The sequence below is a fragment of the Pteronotus mesoamericanus genome, unplaced genomic scaffold, assembly GCF_021234165.1.
Source record: "Pteronotus mesoamericanus isolate MK-2021 breed Mesoamerican mustached bat unplaced genomic scaffold, CSHL_Meso_final contig_74, whole genome shotgun sequence".
In the NCBI taxonomy this organism is placed as follows: domain Eukaryota; kingdom Metazoa; phylum Chordata; class Mammalia; order Chiroptera; family Mormoopidae; genus Pteronotus; species Pteronotus mesoamericanus.
Window position 1 is genome coordinate 32,823,376 of NW_026555247.1, and position 18,890 is coordinate 32,842,265.

At 43.5% G+C, this 18,890-nt stretch overlaps 1 protein-coding gene across 1 annotated transcript in view; it reads right to left on the reverse strand.

The window, feature by feature from the left end:
• Positions 1 to 450: 450 nt before the first annotated feature.
• The window catches only part of FECH (ferrochelatase), a 34,140-nt gene continuing 15,700 nt past the window's right edge, over positions 451 to 18,890 (reverse strand). The window contains exons 5-11 of the mRNA XM_054583720.1: positions 15,627 to 15,761; positions 12,371 to 12,477; positions 8,071 to 8,169; positions 6,269 to 6,376; positions 5,712 to 5,876; positions 2,517 to 2,576; positions 451 to 2,029 (exon numbers count right to left, since the gene is read on the reverse strand). Of these exons, the coding sequence (XP_054439695.1) occupies positions 1,895 to 2,029; positions 2,517 to 2,576; positions 5,712 to 5,876; positions 6,269 to 6,376; positions 8,071 to 8,169; positions 12,371 to 12,477; positions 15,627 to 15,761 (809 nt within the window). The 3' untranslated portion in view covers positions 451 to 1,894. The remainder of the gene's footprint in view (positions 2,030 to 2,516; positions 2,577 to 5,711; positions 5,877 to 6,268; positions 6,377 to 8,070; positions 8,170 to 12,370; positions 12,478 to 15,626; positions 15,762 to 18,890) is intronic.

Consider the following 18,890-nt stretch of genomic DNA (forward strand, 5'->3'; position numbering starts at 1 on the left):
CCTCAGATACCCTCGTAAGAGCTCTAGAATTGGAGTTTTCTGCAACTACTTCTTAATTATACACACACACACACACACACACAACTATATATATATGTATATATTCAACTCTAAAGCAATTGAAGGGAGGGAGGCCCTCAGGAAATTTCCTGAAGGAGGCAGAACAGCCCCCAAGCATGGCCTGTCTTCAGCACCGTGCCACTAACCCCGAGAATTCAATTCATGTGGGAGTCACTCAAAGTCTGCCTTAGACCAAATCCCCAAAAGCTGATGGAAACAGATGAGAAAAATTCCACAGAACTACCTGTGCCTTGTACCTTTCTCTGAAAAGACAATCTATGAATAGCAAAACCAATCTGGAAAAAAAGTGTAGATGCTACTCAAATTTCAGAGCCATTATCAGTGTAAGCAAAGTACTAACTAAAGTAGATAGCATGTTTCTTTTATTGCATTACAAAGTAAGTCCCTATTCAGTAATTTTGATTATTAACTAATTTGGATTAGTTCTGATTTAACAGAGAACATGAATCAAACTGTTCAAACCTTAATAATGTCATAATATTTATTAATATAGTAAATCCTGAATATAGAAGATCTATGACTTCTCTAATACTTCTACTTTAGGAACAGGATTTTTCAAAAATCAAAGAAATGTTCTTTTGAAGAACAAAGTTTTAGGGCAATGAGCAAAGACAAAGTAATCATTACAAATTCATTACGAATCCATCAAAGATTTTTTTAAATCCATTTAAATCCAAGTATAGAAGGTCTGACTCCGATCCTACATTATTTCTATATTTTTAGAACTCTTCACTCAAATTCAAGGTTACAACGGCCTTAAAAATATCCACAGGAGAAGAATGACATGAAAGACAATATGATGAATAGTTGTTGTATCAGAGTGGTTAATTTTTTCTCTATTTTTAAAATTTCTTATTGCATGTTACATAATTTGTCATAAAAATTGTAAATTAAGAAAGAATTTAAGGTTATAAAGCAGTTGACTTTATAAATTAATTCTTCAAACAAATGTACACTAAGGACACATTCAACCAAGGTAAAGAAGAGGCTTGGGGGAAAGGTTTACAGGGTTCTGGGAGGAGCTCTAATGAGTCCCATCGCAGGTGCTCCAGCGTTGCTGGCCCTGGAGGCAGGAAGAAGTGGGAGCCCCCTTTCCCGTGGCACACAGATTCTTACCCAGGGACGTATGACAAACGCTGGGCTTCTACACGTTTATTTGCCTTTTGTGCCTGGGGAACCTCAGAGCACGTTTAGAATTGGTACTGGATTTGGCTTGACCGTGAGGAAAGTGAAGTTCACACATGAGTACCCCAGTGACCGTCCACGGTCGCGGCGCTGGCAGAAGCAGCTGCGTAGGCACCACACCACCTCCCCAGCGTCCTGTAACCCAGGGGCCTGGGGACGACTTTCAAGTTATACTGCATTTGCTCAACTACATTCACTTAAAAACCCAGCAACTATATGCTTGAAACTTGTAAACAGATCTCCTTCACACTGACAGCCCACAGGGGGCGCTCTGTCCCCTTGTGGGAGGCTTTTTCGGGCAAGAAAATCAAAATCTGTATTTAAAATATGTGAGCATCTTGTAAAATAAACTTTTAAAACTCATTTTTTAAACAGCCTAGTGGCCATTGCAAATGAATAACTTTACCCAAGGAAAGAGAGAATGTAAGTGCATACTATATCGGCATATAAAAATAGAAAACTCTCAATAAGGATTTCAGAGTCCGATCCTCGAGAAACCACACGACGTGTGCCCAAAGGCTGAGCGTACACTGACGCAACGCCCTTCCTTGACCTCTAAATGCGTCCCCCGCGCTGGAAGTGTCTGGAGGCTGGCATTTGCCTACTCCCGCGGGTCCTTTGGCAGGTGTCACAGCTGCTGGTTGGTGAAGAAGGATTTAGTCTCCCTGCAGACAGGGTTTACGCAGAGCGGACAGCTCAGAGTCAACTGCTTGGAGCACAGCTCGTTGGACTGGATGTGTGAGAGCACCAAATCCGCCAGGGCCTGGAAGGCGGGCGACAAGAAGCAAGGATTCGATCAGAACAAAAAGTCTGCCCTTCTCCCCCGCGGCAACGCACTTCCTCCTCCCATCTGTCCTGATAATCACTATGGCTTGGGGTGTCTTTCCATCTCAATTATGAATCCTTTGAACCAAATTCTGTAATATCTTTCTTCTCCAAGAATCCTCAGCTTGGAGAAAACTTAAAATATAGACTTTAGAGAATGAAATCCTCTGATCCCAGCTGCCAAACCTCATTCTTCTCTGATGGACGGATTTAAAATCAGACATAGAGATAGGTGGGTAGAAATCAGAAAATTGGGGTTATCTCAAGTAGAAAAAGAGTGAGAGTATAAGGAATTCGATTTTATTTTTGTAATTAATTGGAACTCAAAATGTTCTAATATGTGAGAAAACCAATATTCTGTAAGAGTTTCTCAGAGGATTACTCTCCGATATGTTCTACTAAAGTGGTTGTAACGCTACAGATACCTTAGAGAACAATGGATTTCCATTAAGAGACTCTGCTCTTCTGATGTTTTCAACTCCACACTGAATCGAACGAGAAAAAGGAGGAAAAACACAGACACATTTTATTTTCCTTTTGTTTTTTAAAGAAACTGACTGCTACAGAACACACACACACACACACACACACACACTCTCTCTCTCTCTCTCTCTCTCTCTCTCCCTCTCTCTTTCTTTAAGAGGACCCAGACTGCTCAGAAATGAAAAATATTCCCAAGACCAAGCCACACGCTGATGTTCATGACATCATGTTATCAAGACATTGCCCTTCAATTCCTATTCCTCCCCAACCCCATCACCTTCCCACAGGTACTTTGTTTCAAAACCATTTTTGAGGTTATGCTGGACAGAATTCCCAAGTAATTGACATCTGCTTATCATTCTTTTTTTTATAGTATCTTTCTAATGCACATCTTTATAGACTCTACCTGAGCGGAATGTTGCTTTAAGTACATTTTCAAACCTGTTTTGATTCCAAATATCAAAAGTAAATTAATTGAATGTATTTTGAACCTATGTTGGATCCAATTCAGAGTTGGGATTTTAAATTGACTCTCATGTTAAAAAATCTAAAATAAAAATTTGAGAATTGTTTCACTACCACTCCTGCTCTCCTTTCTAAAAATATCCAGTTAATTATACTCCCAATAAGTGAGAAATATCTAATTATTATTTACACAAGTAGTTAGGATGTTCTCTTTAGCTTTCCAAAATGCCAACGGCTTTTTAGGTGTTTTATCTTTTAAGTTAGCATTAACAGCGTGGGCTCTCCCGCAAGCAGCGCGCGAGAGGCCACAGATACTTTTCTGCAGGGCGATCTAGTGGAATATGTCAACATTAAATTCCACTTGTAGGAATTCATCCTCAGAAAATAATGGGAAAAATAAAAAAGGAAATGAGATTTATTGCAGAGCAGTTTATGACCATAAAAAATTAGAAACATCTTTAATGGATGCTAATTAAGGATTTGTTAAAATAATTACATAAATCTAATTACATTTATTGATTTGAGTCCATACTACATTTTTAAGGGAAAAATAGGTTACAAAATAGTATGAATAACATACCATTTTTGTAAAACATGTAGGAGAATACCATTTTAATTAAAATACAAACACATATTTAAAGAGGAAAAGGGTCTTGTATTAATCAAAGTATCAACATATGTGTGAGGGGTAAGATGCTAAGTGAGTTCTACTCTGTCTGTTTCCTTCTCTCAACTATCTAAGCTCTGTATAATTTTTATTATCAAAAAGCAGTAAAGCTATTTCTATTTGAGGAAAACATTCAAACTACTTTTTAAAGAAAGTTAGCTGTTTTAAACACAATATACTTTCCCATCAAAATAATGAAACAAATTTTAGCTAGATGACTTTATTCTCTATATGGACTAGTTTATTAGTCGCTAATAAGCTATGGATTACTAAGGAATGACCTCAGTTTAGTAATATGAATGAATGTGAATAATCACTCGATACAAACAAAAACTTCTCTTCCAAACACACTGCAGGACCTGGATTTGCATGTAAGTCTTTTTAGCAAGCTCACAGTTAGCCTAAGTCACGGAGGGGTACAGAAGGTATCATTAAATGAAATCCACAGACAACTCTGCAACCTTATTTTGGCCAATTACAACTTTCCCATAAATTCTCTATCAGAACTACCGACAAGTCATTTAGGCAGCCTCTACCTTCATCAGCGCTTGATTGGTGACCAGCACGTTTATGAAAACTTGTGGGGTTGGGTGTGGGCTCAAACTCTCCTTCCAGCCCACTCTCCGCCCTGGCCTGCACCTGCCCCCGGTCCCAGGGAGGGCGACGAGTCCTTCGAGGCCAGGCCTCCATCAGTCACACGTGGAGGACCGGGGACAGGAGTTCTGGCAGAGGATGAGGGGGCAGGGCTTCCCGGGTCCCCGCGCTTCCACAGTCCCCACGGAAACAATGCTATAAATTGGACTCAGGTTTAGGGCTGACCCTCAGAAGCCATAAGATGGGCGAACCATGGCTCTTCTCCACTCTGAGTGACAGTTCACATCCATCTTACATAACAAGACACTAAGGACAGTATTTGTCACTTCACCTTTCTGCCCCTCCTACCCAGCTGAATGAATGTGACTTCTTTAATTCCTTGGTTGTCAGATTTCCACACAGCTCGATTTTCTGACAATTCTGGATGATAGTTGTTGTGTAATTTAGTTGTAATTTTTGCTGTGGTTGTGCAAGGAGGTGAGTCGTGTTTACCTATGCCTCCATCTTAGTATTGTGAAGTCATTATTTGTTATTTCAATAATCAGACTGATAATATCACAGGAGCAAACAGCTAATTAACCCATATTTTGCTGTCCGTAATGTGTATTTTTTTTGCCCAGATTTTTGAGGGAAAAGTAAGGATGCGCATTAGCACTACCTATACATAGGTAGTGCTAATTCTGTATCTATCCAAACGTTTTTAATTCTTTTATTTAAGCTTAGGCATTTAAAGTGTAACTCTAGAAAGCAGTAACAATATCTGTATGCAAAATAATACCCTGGAATACAATAACCAGTTTTGTTTCTAAATATAAATAAATAAATAAATAATTGAATCTAAAAATTTAAAGGAAAGATTTTTTTCCCCTGAAAGTTTGGACCAAAAATGCGGGTGCACATCACACACAGCAAAATACAGTAAGTGCACAAAAAACATGGTCGAAATAATTTTGACAGACACGGCTTCGGTGGTGATTCCATGCTCTTAACCAAATGACAATGACTCCCATGTGCCTTAAAAACCCAAAGGACACTATTAAGTGAGGAAAAGAAATTATAGAACAATCAAGCTTTTTTCCTCCAGATCAGTGAGTACAATTATTTTTTCTTAAGGAAGTGTAGATTTTATTACTTTCAGGTAGTACAATGCTCAAACTAAATAAACCGACGTGGCCACAGTGGCCCACATGAGCTCAGAAAGGCACCAAAGGACTTCCCCAGCGCCGGCAGGGCTCTGACTCGATGTGCTCAGATTTATTTCTCAGACTAAGCATTACTCAGATCAAGGCGGACACAGGATGTGCACACATGCATACCAAACAGTGTTTTTGAATGCTACCGTGAGATCACGGCCGAGAAAGCTTCCCTTTAAAACAAGTCGCGGTGGGGTTAAGAAGACGACAGCATTTACCTCGTCGGCTAGAACCTGGGAGTACTCGATGTCCAGTTCATACAGGGTCTCGATGTGATCGCTGGTGAATGCTATCGGGACCAAGAGGATGTTCTTCCGCCCCCTCTCGCAAAGCCCTTTGATGGTCTCGTCCGTCTGAGGGCCCAGCCAGGGCATGGGGCCGACCTAGGAGAAAGGAGGACGCGTGCCCACGGGCCCCCCGCCCCCCCGCTGGGCCCGGCACGCGCTTCCCTGAGGGCGAGGGCCACGCCGCACACCTGCTTTCAGGGGTTTTTCTGCACGGAAGCTTGAATCCTCCTAAAAGCTGGCAGACTATAAGTAGCAATTACTGTCGTTACGACTACAAATAACATTTTAAGTCAATGGAACTCAGCTAGACACTTGATTTCCCTTCTGTCTTACTTGCTTGCAGAGTCCTTTCTGCCCATGGCCAGCAATCGGGTTACATAACAGTCTGTCTATACGAAGAAGCCAAATCCCATCCTTTTTATAATTAAGTACGAAAATAGACGTCCTCAAAAGAGCGGATGGCCTGCTAACACGTGGCAGCCACCTACCTTGGACTGCCACACCAGTCGGTAGGGGTTGGAGTAAGCCAGCTTCTCCATGACTCTGTGGACGGTGGCACCCACCTCCTGAGGATAGGGGTCCCCTCTGTTGACCACCTGCAGCGGAGACACACAGGTTTCCTGTTTTTATGTGCCAGGAGAGGAAGCACTGGGCTTTAAAAATGTTACCTTATGAGACACACACATACTTTAAATACATATTTTGGTTTTCTTGCCCAAAAGACCTCTGCGAGGGGATGGGGAGCCCCCTGTGGGGTGTCAGTGTGAAGGAGGCCTGTTTACATGTCTCATGCATATAGTTGTTGGGTTTCTAAGTGAACATCGTTGAGTACATGCAATTACCTAACCTTTCCCAGGCCCGTGGGTTACAAGACGCTGGGGAGGTGGCGTGGCGCCTCCCGTGGCTGCTTCTGCCAGCACCGCGACCGTGGACGGTCACCGTCGTACTCGCCGTGTGAACCTCACTTTCCTCACAGTCAAACCAAATCAAGTACAGATTCCAAATGTGCTCTGAGGCTCCCGCCCCCTCCCTCTCCTCCTGGCTTCATAGCATTCCTCAGTCCCACACCGAACCCCGGGGCAGCAAAAACCTGGAAGCAGCATGCTCAGACCCAGAGGGAGGCAAGGCGAGCGAGGCCGAGGGTGAGCGGAGAGGAGGCAGCACCTGGAAACATTCATGTGGAAAAATGTGTTTCCTCCTTTCCCAGTTCAAGAGCTTCCCTTCTGGCACTTCAGACACGGCCTCATCACACGCAGGACAGTTATAAATAGGATGAGGGTGGAGAAGGAAGATGGACATGTGAAGAGGATTTGCATAATGCCAGAAAGAGAGAATAGGAGCCTGTTCAAATGAAACAGGCAGGCTTCCAGCAGAGAAAATTTATCTCCAGGGCCGCGTACTGCTGAAACGGCGATCGCTGAGTGGCGACGTGTGAGTGGAAGAGCTGCAAAGGGCTCGACCCCGGCGGCCACCAGGTGGCAGTCGAGACCAACTGGAAGCGTGGCCCAGACTCGCCCATTAACTCCATTAACCCTGGCGTTAAAACCTTAATAGCACCCGAGAAAGTGAAATTCTCCACCTCCCCAGCACTGAAAGCCACGTCTGTAGAACACGATGCCAGGCCCGGGCCGATGCAAGTGGCTGCTCACTGCAGGCGCTTCGATGTATCGCACAGCGCACTTGCTGGACCGCTCTGGTTCCTGTGCGCTCTGTATCCGCTTGACGCGCTCTGGGCCCAGTCTTAACAAGCTAAAACCCTAATCGCTTCCTGGAACTCAGACAGTCCCTATCGTGTCCTGAGGACAAAAGAATGAGATTGGGAGCGTCCAGTTTGGAGGGCTTGCGATTCAACCTGCTGAAACATCAGGCAGGTAAGAGCGGTCTCCCTTTCACTGTTCCGCTTATTAAAAATCCTTAAGTGCGATTGTATCCTCAAGGTATTATGACTTTTGTACAGGGTGGGCCAAAATTTGATTTCTAGCTGTGAGTTTATTCTTGTATTATTTATTATTATATATCAATATAATTATATGTAATATTATATATATTTTATATGTATAGTATTTTCCATTTGAACTGTAAACCTAATTTCCCCCCACCCTGTATTATGAATTATAAATATTATCATTTGAATGAGCTATTCTTCAGTTTCAAGAAGTGAGTTGAGTTAAAAATGAGTACCACGTTAAGTCTGAGATTCTAGACTTCAGGGTGTTGTGGAAGCTGGGTACATGTCACACATTTAGAAATCCTTTCGCATGAGGTCACCCCACAAAATGGTCTTACTTACAGACATTGGCAGTGAGTGAGCAGAAAAAAGAATGACCACTTCGCTCCTCTTCTCCGGTGGGAAATGGTCCAGCTCTTTCTGAATGTGGTCGGCAAAGCACTGCAGAGACACCAAACAGGGAGGACCAGGAGCAAGTGGGAAGAGAGACGTGGAAGGAAAAGACAAAATTTAAAAAATGAGAGCCATGCCAAAGATGTCAGAGCAACCCTCAAAACTCAGAACTCTCTTTTAAAAAAATTGCCCACAGTATAGCCTCTCGTTTTGGTTCGTCATCAAAATGGCTCCTAACGGTTTCAGGGGCCTGGGGAATTTGATGGGAAACTTCTGAAGCTCGCTAATGGCTCACGGAGAACGCAGGCTCTGGATCGGCTGCCCCTCGGGAGGAACAGGGCACACTTCCAGATGGGAAGGAAACACAGATGGGAAGGAGAAGTTGTTTTAAGACCTCTCATTTGCTCGGTTAGCAGAAAAACAGCTTACGGGGTCTTTCTAAATCTCCCTGGTTTGGCTTTCAGGCATATTGCATTAAAATACATTAGACAGAAATAGTAAAGGAACAAGAAAATATTATCTATTTTTATGACCTTTTCCTTCTGAGCCCAGTATCCTCACTGAGTCAATCTTCCTAACAACCTTCATAACAACAGATGAGAGGTTGTAAAACTCCCATTAAATTCACGGAGGGGGAAGATGCGCCGACCTGGGGCCCACTCAGTCACATCTGCGGGACGGGGCTGCAGCGCAGGCCCCGCCTCCTCCCCCAAACCTCTGTCGACCAGACCAGACCAGTTAATTCCCTTCGTCTAGTTGGCACTTTCCGATTCACATCAATAGGTGCTGAAATACCAGCTCTGAAGAGGCTTTCTTTCATCTTACACTTTAATCATTCTTTGTCATTTCACTTATAAAGCAAATGCTACAAAGAACATTAAGGGATCAATTGACAAAATTCTAATATAAACATAGATTAGACAAAGTAATCAATGTTAAATTTACTGAAGCTGAATATTATATTATGGTTATGGAAGAAAATATCCCTGCTATTTAGGTGTAAAGAGGGTTTTTTTTAATACATGTGTATGTATATTTAAAACTTACTCTCAAAAGGTTCAGGAAAAAAAATTATGTGTACATATATAGACACATACATATACACAGACATAAATGTTATTAATAATATGTGAATCTAGGTAAAGAGTAAATGAAAGTTCCTTATACTATTCTTAGTCTTGTAACTTTTCTGCATGTTTGAAATTATTTCCAGATAAAAAGGTTTTTAAAACATTATAAAGAAAAAAAGATCAGTATAAAGGACAATTTCCCAGAACCATGAAAATTTATACTTGTCAGTATTTGGATTTATACCGATTTAGGATGAGCAAATTATTCCCCAATAAATATTGAGATACTATTAATCTTCCCAGAACCCTCAAAATTTAGGAAATGCCCTAAGACACAAAATGGTACCTAGAGAATTAGTTCCCTTTTCAAAATTTGTAATTTACTAATAGGATGTAGTAGGGTTACATACCAACAAAAACAGTATTTTCTGATAAGCCTTTGCAGTGTTTGGAAACTAAGGATGCTCAGAAAGGATTATTTTTGGACAGAAGCCCAGATAAGGAGGTGTACTGCAAAGTTTACACAGGAGCCTGGAACATCCTTAAACTCCAATTATTGCCAACAGCTAGGTAACAGCAGTAACTGACTATTTTAAGTAATTACTACCTGTAATAAGTTGGAATGTTGATTTAAAATATTTATAGTTTTAGCCCTGGCTGGACAGTTCAGTTGGTTAGAGTGTCGTCCCAATACACCAAGGTTGTGGTTTTGATCCCTGGTCAGGGCACATACGAGAATCAACCAATGAACGCATAAATAAGTGGAACGACAAATCAATGTCTTGTTCTCTCTAAAATCACAGTTGTAGTTTTTAACTATATTTTTAGTGTTAGTTCAGTCTAGGGTTTAGGTTTGTTTTGTTTTTTTCTATTTCTGCTAGATATCAAATCCCCTTCTCATGTAATCTATATAATATTAAGAACAAAATCTATGTATCAATTTCTGTTTCCAAAAAACTTTGTATTTTTCCTTTTCTCATCTTGCAAACCTGCATGTACAAACACAATGTGCTATGGCTTACAACAGACCCTCAGCCACGTCAAAACTGAGGAGCCGCGGGCAAGTCCAAGTGCTACTTAAATCATCCAAAACCCATCTGCGGTATTTTCTAGGCTCAATCCCTCAGCAGAATGAAAGAGGCCGGCAGCTCTCAGAGCCTTCAATCACACCATCTAGGAGGGCAGATAAACGCCTCTAAAATTCCCTTTCATTTTATGAACGGAGACTTCCTCAGTTAAGAGACCTTTCCATCTTTCTGCTTCCCCCCTTTTCAAATGGCTGAATTTTAATGCAAATCTAATTACTCACTGGATCAGGGCAGGCAGATGCTGCGCAGACCCCGCAGTTCTCGCTACCACATGTCAGGGCTGACCTGAAACACCCCTCGCTTCCAGTCCAAGCAAGGAGCAAGAGAGTCTGGCAGCCGGGGCTTCAGGCCATGCTGACTGGACCCCAGTCACAGAACAAATGCGTGAGGGGACACCCAGACCCAAACCACACCCATCCCTAAGGGAAGGCACCTACTTTTCACTCCTTGCTTAAAACTGGATTTCAGCTAACCCTTGACACCAACGGCATGCCCAAGAACGCTGACTGCTCGGGGAGGGCTGGCTGCTTTTAACGATGTCTAGCACCATCTAGTGGTTACAGATTTTAGGTGACTCCAGGCTCCTAAAAAGTGTTAAGCTGGTATTTCGGCAGCCAGACAGAGGTTGTCGAAGGAATGAAATGTAAACTGGATGAAATTTGAAGCATCTACTATATCTCCTATCTCAACTTAAGGTAGAAACTTCCACCAACAGAACAAAACTACACTTGTCTGATTTAGGGCAATTACCAATAGCATTCTTATTCAGAGGGAAATAAAGGTTAGAATAAATGCTAATTAAAGCTATCTTAGAATTTGTGACGGCGTGGATGAACCTAGAGGGTATTATCCTAAGCAAACTAGGTCAGGCAGAGAAAGACAAATACCTTATGATTTCACTTATATGTGGAATCTAAAGAACAAAATAAACAAACAAACAAAAACAGAAATAGACCCACAGACACAGAAGAACAGACTGATGGTTGCCAGCGGGGAGGATTGTGGGTCTGGCTGAAAAAGGGGAAGGGGTTAAAAATACAGATTGGTAGTCACAAGACAGCCCCAGGGATGTAAAGCACAGCATAGGGAATATAGTCAATAACGCTATAATAACCATCTATGGTGGCAGCAGATACTTGAAATACTGGGGAGACCACTTTGTAAAGCAGATGAGTGTCTAACCACGATTCTGTATTCCTGAAACTAATACAAAATAATATTGAATGTAAACTATAATTGAAAAATAAAATTAAAAACAAAAACGAAGCCATTGGTGCCCTGACCTGTGTGGCCCAGTTTTGGTTGAGCACCGTACCGCAAAGCCAAAGGTTGCCAGTTTGATTCCCGGTCAGGACACATGCCTGGGTTGAGGGCCTGGTCCCCAGTTGGGGCATGTGCCAGAGGCAACTAATCAATGTTTCTCTCTCACATCAATGTTTCTCCCCCTCCATTTCTCCCTCCCTTCCCCTCTCTCTAAAGATAAATAAAATCTTAAAAGAAAACAAAAAAACAAAACAAAAGTCATGGCTTTAGAATTGTAGTTTTTACCGATTCTCCTAATATCAAGTGTCTATTAATATAAATATTATAAATATAATCGTGAGAAGAATTTTGAAATTTCTTCTAATATATGAAACTTCTGAGTTGAAATGTTAAATTTATTTTCATGCCTCAGAACATGTAGATATAATTACATCTAAGTTTTAAAAACGTTTAACATTTTAGAGGATGTAGAAGATAGAGGATTTATTCATCGTCATTCACTCTATCAGTGCACATTAGCAGAAACACCCTGCATAATCTTTAATGTTCTTCTGGTTATCGGGAAACATCAAACTCAAAGTGTAATTCTGCTGTGGTTTGTGACTAACAGTATTAACCTCAAGAAAAAAAAAGGGTCTAACCTTTGATCTTTAAATTTACTTTCTCTTGTCATAATAAATCAAGACTCTAACCCCCTCTTTTTTTAATCCCCAGCCTACGATTTAAGCAAGAGAAGGGCGAGGCTCAGAGGCCGGGGTAAGAACCTGACCCGCACCAGAGGCTGGGCAGCGTGCAGCGGGGTGGGGCCGCAGGTGGGGGCGGGCTGACCTGAATGAGGAGCGGGTGCGTGGGCCACCTGTCGATTGTGCTCCACTTCATCCTCGGCTTCTTTCCCACTTCACTGTAGTATCTGTAAATGGCATTTAAGCTGCTACCTGAAATATACAGGGGGCCACTTAGTAGGTGCATATTGACTACAGTGAAAATATAAAACAAGACTAGTAAAGGCAGTGCAAAGTAGGCAACTGCTTCTAAACTGAATCAGTCTCATTACAATCATTTCAATACCCTAAAATGCATACAGATTTAACCACCCCCCAAATGAAGATCACTAAAAAGCAATCAATTTCAACAGCCTTTCAAAGATTATTGAGGTCATTTCTCGTGAGAAACATGATCACAGTGGATTTATGAAATATAAGCGGTTGTTATTTGCAGGGACCAAGCTTTACAATTAAAAGCATGTTGCAATTGTTTTCCCCACTGTGAAGGTCACCAGCCCCATTACAGGATGTGCAGGGGTAGGAAACAAGAAACTGGCCATCACCCCAGCTGAGTAATATGGTCATTGTTTTATTCCAGCATCATTATTTCCAATTATCTTTATTTTTAGCTGTCTTGTTTCACAAACTTGTAATTTTAGTATATATGCAATTTTGCATCCTGAGTCCTTTGGGCATTTTTAGCTGGTATTATGAGATGAATTATTTCCCACATTAAAATAAAAGCTTTGTAGCCATCCTTTTTAGTGGCTTGTTCATAAAAACAGTAGCTTATTGAGGTTTCTATGGGCATTCTCTATTTTTACCTGCTTCTACAAAATTGTCATTTCCTAGAATAAGTTAAATGGCTATCAAAACCTTACAGGTAATCTAACAAAACTTGTTATTTCTATGCAAGGGATAGAAACCATGAAATGCTAAATGCCAACCCAGTGCGACTTAATCCTGGCCTAGGGGAGCTGGGAGTGGGGCCAGGCCTTGGTCCTGTGAGGCATATCCCAACACAGGGCCGCCTCTTGCGTCTCTTTGCACAGCAGACGCTCCCAGATGCCACAGGCTTCCCAACGCCAACCCGCTGGCTTCTCTGACTATGAGCTCTATTAGTCAGTCAGGTTTCCAACTTAAAGTGCTAGTCAGGACAGAGCCATGTGTAAATCAAAAGTGTGCTCTGAGGCTAACACGCAACTTTCAGAAAATAAATGCACTTTGGTGAGTAGAACACAATGAGTGAGAGGACTCCAAATGGAGTCCATTCCAGGTTCGCGAATATTCTCTCCAGAAATTACGAAGTAGTCACCACCATATTCATGTTGCAAACCACATTTTACCGGTGAGTGTCACTTTCAGATGTGCAAAAGGACGTCCAGAAGCCACGTTAGCTGGTCTGGGTCACTCAGAAACATTCCATGAACTACCAGAAGTATTTAAGAGGAAAAGAAAACTGAAAAAGTCACTGGTGACTGATCCACACAAAACATGGGCTCTGTCACAACGTGTGTCTAAAACACGCAGTAGATAAACAGCACTCCAGCGGGCTCGGGGCGCGACTGTGCTTCCCGAAGGCTTCCCACCTCGGAGGGAACAGGCACCGTCCTTGCACGTGACGGCTGCTGCAGGACAGCTGCACAGCCGCTGCTGCGTCAGACACGCGCTGACAGAGCGGCTGAGAAGTGAGACCCCCGGTCCATCCTCTGTCAGGTAAGTGACAATCTGCTTAAGGTGTCTAATTGTGAGAGCAGACAGTCACACAGGGAGGTACGTTTTTTAAAGCAAGGCAAAAGTGCACCATATTTTGCCACGTATAATGCACACCTGCGCTTATGTGCGCATTATACATGGGATTATCATACCCATGCATAATGTGCATCCTTACTTTTCCCTCAAAAACTTGGGAAAAACAGAGTGCCTTATACACAGAAAAATACAGTAGCTTAGAAGTTTAAAAATCTGATTTATTGTCCAATAACATATTACCAGACATTTTGATCTTTTCGAGGTTCATTTTCAAAAGAAATCACAATTCAGACTCTTGCAGGTGTTGGAGGACTCAGGCATTTTCCCAGGTGCCCTGAAACAGTAGGCTTTGCATACGTCTTCCGGCAACCTTTTGCTGCTCCTTATAGTTACAGAAAGAATATACACTAATATCCAAAAGCAATTTGGGAGCAAAAATGTGCTGACCCCCAACCCCTGAAACAGAATACAAACACATATATCTGTGGGTAGCAGTAGAAGCTTCACCTTCAATTGATGAGACAGGGGTGGGAAAACGTAGATTATTCTCCTGCTCCAGTTAAGTATGCAGGAAATAACACACAGTAGTACTTCCCAAAATCTAGTATACCAAGTTTGCAGACAGAACCTCAAACTGGGCTTTGGTTCGACTAGTAACCAACCCATAAATGAAGCATAACAAAAAACATGCCACTATTCCCATGCTATATGGGCACCTCTGCTTTCAAAGTGCAAACAACGATCACCTTTGTTACATTAATAAAAATACTAGGGCCCTGGCTGGTGTGGCTCAGTGGATTGAGCACCAGCCTGCGAATCAAAAGGTTGTTGGTTCGATTTCCAGTCAGGGCACATGCCTGGGTTGCGGGCCAGGTCCCCCGTTGCGGGGGTGTGAGAAGCAACCACATATTGATGTTTCTCTCCCTCTCTCCCTCCCTACCCATCACTCTAAAAAGAAAAAAAAAAGTAGCCATAAAAATAGGTTTATTACACAACCTATTTTTAAAGTTCATTCTTGATCCACTGTACCAGTGGTTTTTAACCTTTTTCCTCTCATGGCACACCTAAACTAATTACTAAAAGTCTGCAACACACTATAATTCTGTAACAAAATATATTACATTTTTTGCTGATCTGCCAAAAAAAAAAAAAAGGTATAATTTTGATGCATTCACACTGGAGGGCTGCTGTTGCATTGGCTGTTGTCATTTTTCTGTTTGACAATCTGAGGGAAAAGAGGTCAGTGCCCCTGACTAAACAGTCAGGGACTGCATGCTTTACAAACCCCGCAGCTCACCAGCTGCAAGCCGCTGCCCCGCACCACTGCACCACAGCACTGAACACTCGCGGCACTGCTGGCCGCCACCACTTGTCGCTCAAAGCACACGGGCGATACTCAAGGGACAGGTGAACCTGGAGATTTCAAATGGACTGACCCGCACTCTCGAGTGCAAAGCAGACAGGCCGGATTGGCCACTCACACCACGGAGGACGTAACTTGTCCTTCGCGCCCGGCTTCCCCAGGTGCTCCTGCCGGGCTTCTCCGCCTCGCTATGGAGACCCCTTACCTGTGGTAGAGCAGCTGTACTGCGGGTACTGCGTGAAAGCAATAGCCCTCTCCAGCCCATCTCTCTCCATCTCTTCGATTGCTTCTTCTGTTAAAGGGTGGACGTACCGGAATCCAATGTAGTATTTGTGAGGGGCTACGGGGAAGCATGTGTGGAAAGGAGAAAGTATTAATCTTCATATTCCTCAGAGTGGCCAAACGTAATGCGATGTCCAGAACAAAGAACAGTTCACCTAATTCCCTACGGTGTGGGCGATGTGAGGAAGTTTAGACTATTCCTTGGATTGTATCTGGTCATCAGCTAGTACATGGACTTTTAATCACTACTGTCTGGGGCCAACCTCGCCTCTCAGGCATACACATCTTTACTCAGCACGCTGGTTTTAAAACTCAAGCTTCTGTGCCTCGCTCTCTGCTCTTGACTGAGATGAGAAGGGAGAAAAGACCTAGGAGCCTCCTCTCCTGTGCCAGACACCGTGGTAGACACTTGGCTTTTTATTCCCTCTTGTTTAAACCCTGCTTTTCAGATAGGGAAACAGAGACTCTCCAAGGTTCATGGGCCTGCCCAAAGCCACACCTAGCAGATGGTGGAGCTGGAATTATAACATGCGGCTCTGCCCATCCCAGAGCCCCCCGCCTTCCTTCCCTGCCCCCACTGCTTCTACCACCCGAGCTCCCCCTCCTGTGCCCTCAGGCCCCAGGGCACCTAGTTCATATAAAAGCTTTGGGATACTCGGTACAAGTTCATTGGTAACAAGTGACTGAAATGATTTTTCTCGTTTAATACATAAAAAACACCCAACAGCAATGCTTTAGTTGGAGGTACTGAGTGGCATTTTTAAATCACTGTTCTTGGCACCTACAGGGCCTGTGTCAGCCGTGTCTCTGTGTTCCCGCCCAAAGGCTTCACCAGTTCCCTCTGTCTGCTCCTTTGTCCTCCTGCATCTTTGTTCCCTGAATTTTATTTTTATTATTCTTAACATGTTTATCTATTTCAGAGAGAAAAGACGGGGGTCGGGAGAAAAAAACATCAGTGTAAAAGAAGAACACCGACTGGTTGCCTCCCACACGCTCCCTGGCCAGGGATCGAACCTGCAACCTTTTGGTGTATAGGACGGTGCTCCGGCCAATGGAGCTGCACTGGCCAGGGCTTTCCCCTGCATTTTAAAAGCATCTGCAACCACATAAGTCGTTGACATTTATAAAATCATGAAACCCAAGTTTCCTAAAGTTTACCCAGCCTGGTTCCCTTGTCTTTTCATAGGATTACATCTAACTTCTACTCAGGGATGATACAAGAATACACTACATAAACATTAAGTAATAGTAAATAAACCTTCCCTGGCTGGTGTGGCTCAGTGGATTGAGCGCCGGACTGTGAACCAAAGGGTTGCTGGTTCAGTTCCCAGTCAGGGCACGTGCCTGGGTTGCGGGCCAGGTCCCTGGTAGAGGGCATGTGATTGGCAACCATACACTGATGTTTCTCTCCCTGTCTTTCTCCCTCCCCTCCCCTCTGTCTAAAACTAAATATTTTTTTAAAAAAGTAAACAAACCCAAGATAATGTCACTATCCAACCATTAGAGGGGGCTGCAACTAAGAATATAACACTAACCTGTCACATAAGAAGCATTTAGGTTAAAGTAAAGAGAAAGATAAACGCATTTATTGTTTATGTATATGGATGGACACACACACACACACACACACACACACACAGAATGTGGCCCAGGAAACCATGAAGCGACAGAGCATGTTACCAACGACAGGAGCAGCACACTGAAAGAAGGCAGAAGCATATCTGCATGTGGGAAGGACAGTCTAATTCAGCAACCTCTGGTTGGGGACCACAAGTAGATGAAGGAAAGGGTATAAATGAAATCATTTTCAGCTGTCTGTTCCTTCTCAGCCACCAACCTCATATCCTCTTGCATAAAGTATGGTGAACTGCAGTTAAAACACACCAGAGAAAAGGACCCTGTGAGCAAACTCCAAATGACTGATTGTTCCAAGATTACGTGGCTTGTCCTGAAACTGCCAACTACCACAATATCATCAAGTCCATGTTTGAGGAGCACTTGGCCAGCCGAGGTGTAGTTGCAGCGGCACTGGCTTTCTGATCTATTTTGAGACACTGTTATCAGATTGACGTAGTAGGACCCCCGACGCTGCAGGCCCACCAGCTTCTCACGTGTTCCCTCCACCTTTGAAAGTTGCAGACCCAACGCCTGGCGTTTGGGAGTTCCTCAATACTGCAGACTAAGGAGGCGGGGAGGCTGCCCTCGCAGATAAAGGCAGGGTGGTGACCACATTTTGAAGGGGGAGAGTAACGCACTCTGGAAAGAGCAGATAAGGCTTGCTAAACTGCTCAGTTGGAGACAGCCTGCAGAAACTTATCCTGAGCAAGTAACAAGGGCTGCTTCGCGAAGGTTCCCTGCTGGGATGGGCTTCACCCTGCAGCTGGCTGCCCAGGAGCGCAGGGCAGGGAGGCGCCGCCTGGACGCCGACAGCTCCACAGCTGGCAGCACATCTGAGCCCACAGTGAGCCCCCAATACTTGCCTCGCTGGCCTAGCCTAGTCCACCCTCACAGCGCCTGCCCGGTGAACACGCTGTGGTGAGAACTAGGAAAACGGGGAAAAGGAGCGGAGAAATTGGATTTTTAAACAGGAAACCTTCATTAATTTCCAGCCCATTAATTCAGCATGCACCATAGTTCAGATGTCTGGTTTGTACATGACTCTTTGAGAAAAAGCTGTGAGATAGAGTGCGTGACTCTTCTTAATGTGTATCAGACCATGAACCCTATGCCCAAGACAAATAATAATCAAAGCTCCCACTCGCTGATTTTTCGTTATGCACCACACACCATGCCAATGCCTTTCGGGACTCGCTTATTCGATATTCACCATGATCCTGTGGTTGGGGTCTGTTATCGTCCCCATCTTCCAGATGAGGCTCCATGGGGCACGCAATCCGCCTGCAGCCGTGCAGGCCGGAGAGGGGCGGCCGGCCGGTCTGCGAGAACCCGCGCCCCGCCCCCTGTGCACCCCACGAACAACAGTGGAATTCTTTTACTGAGGAGCACTTACAGTGTCATTAAAAGCAGGTGCAGCCTCTGTAACTACACTATAATTTGTAAAACATACTTCAGATTTAGAATTTTCATGACATGATTGCACTTCTCAGCTATTGCCTTCTGTCCCCTGAACTACTGCAGTGTGGTCCCGGTGACCAATTCCCAGCTATGTTCCCTCCTGTAACTCACC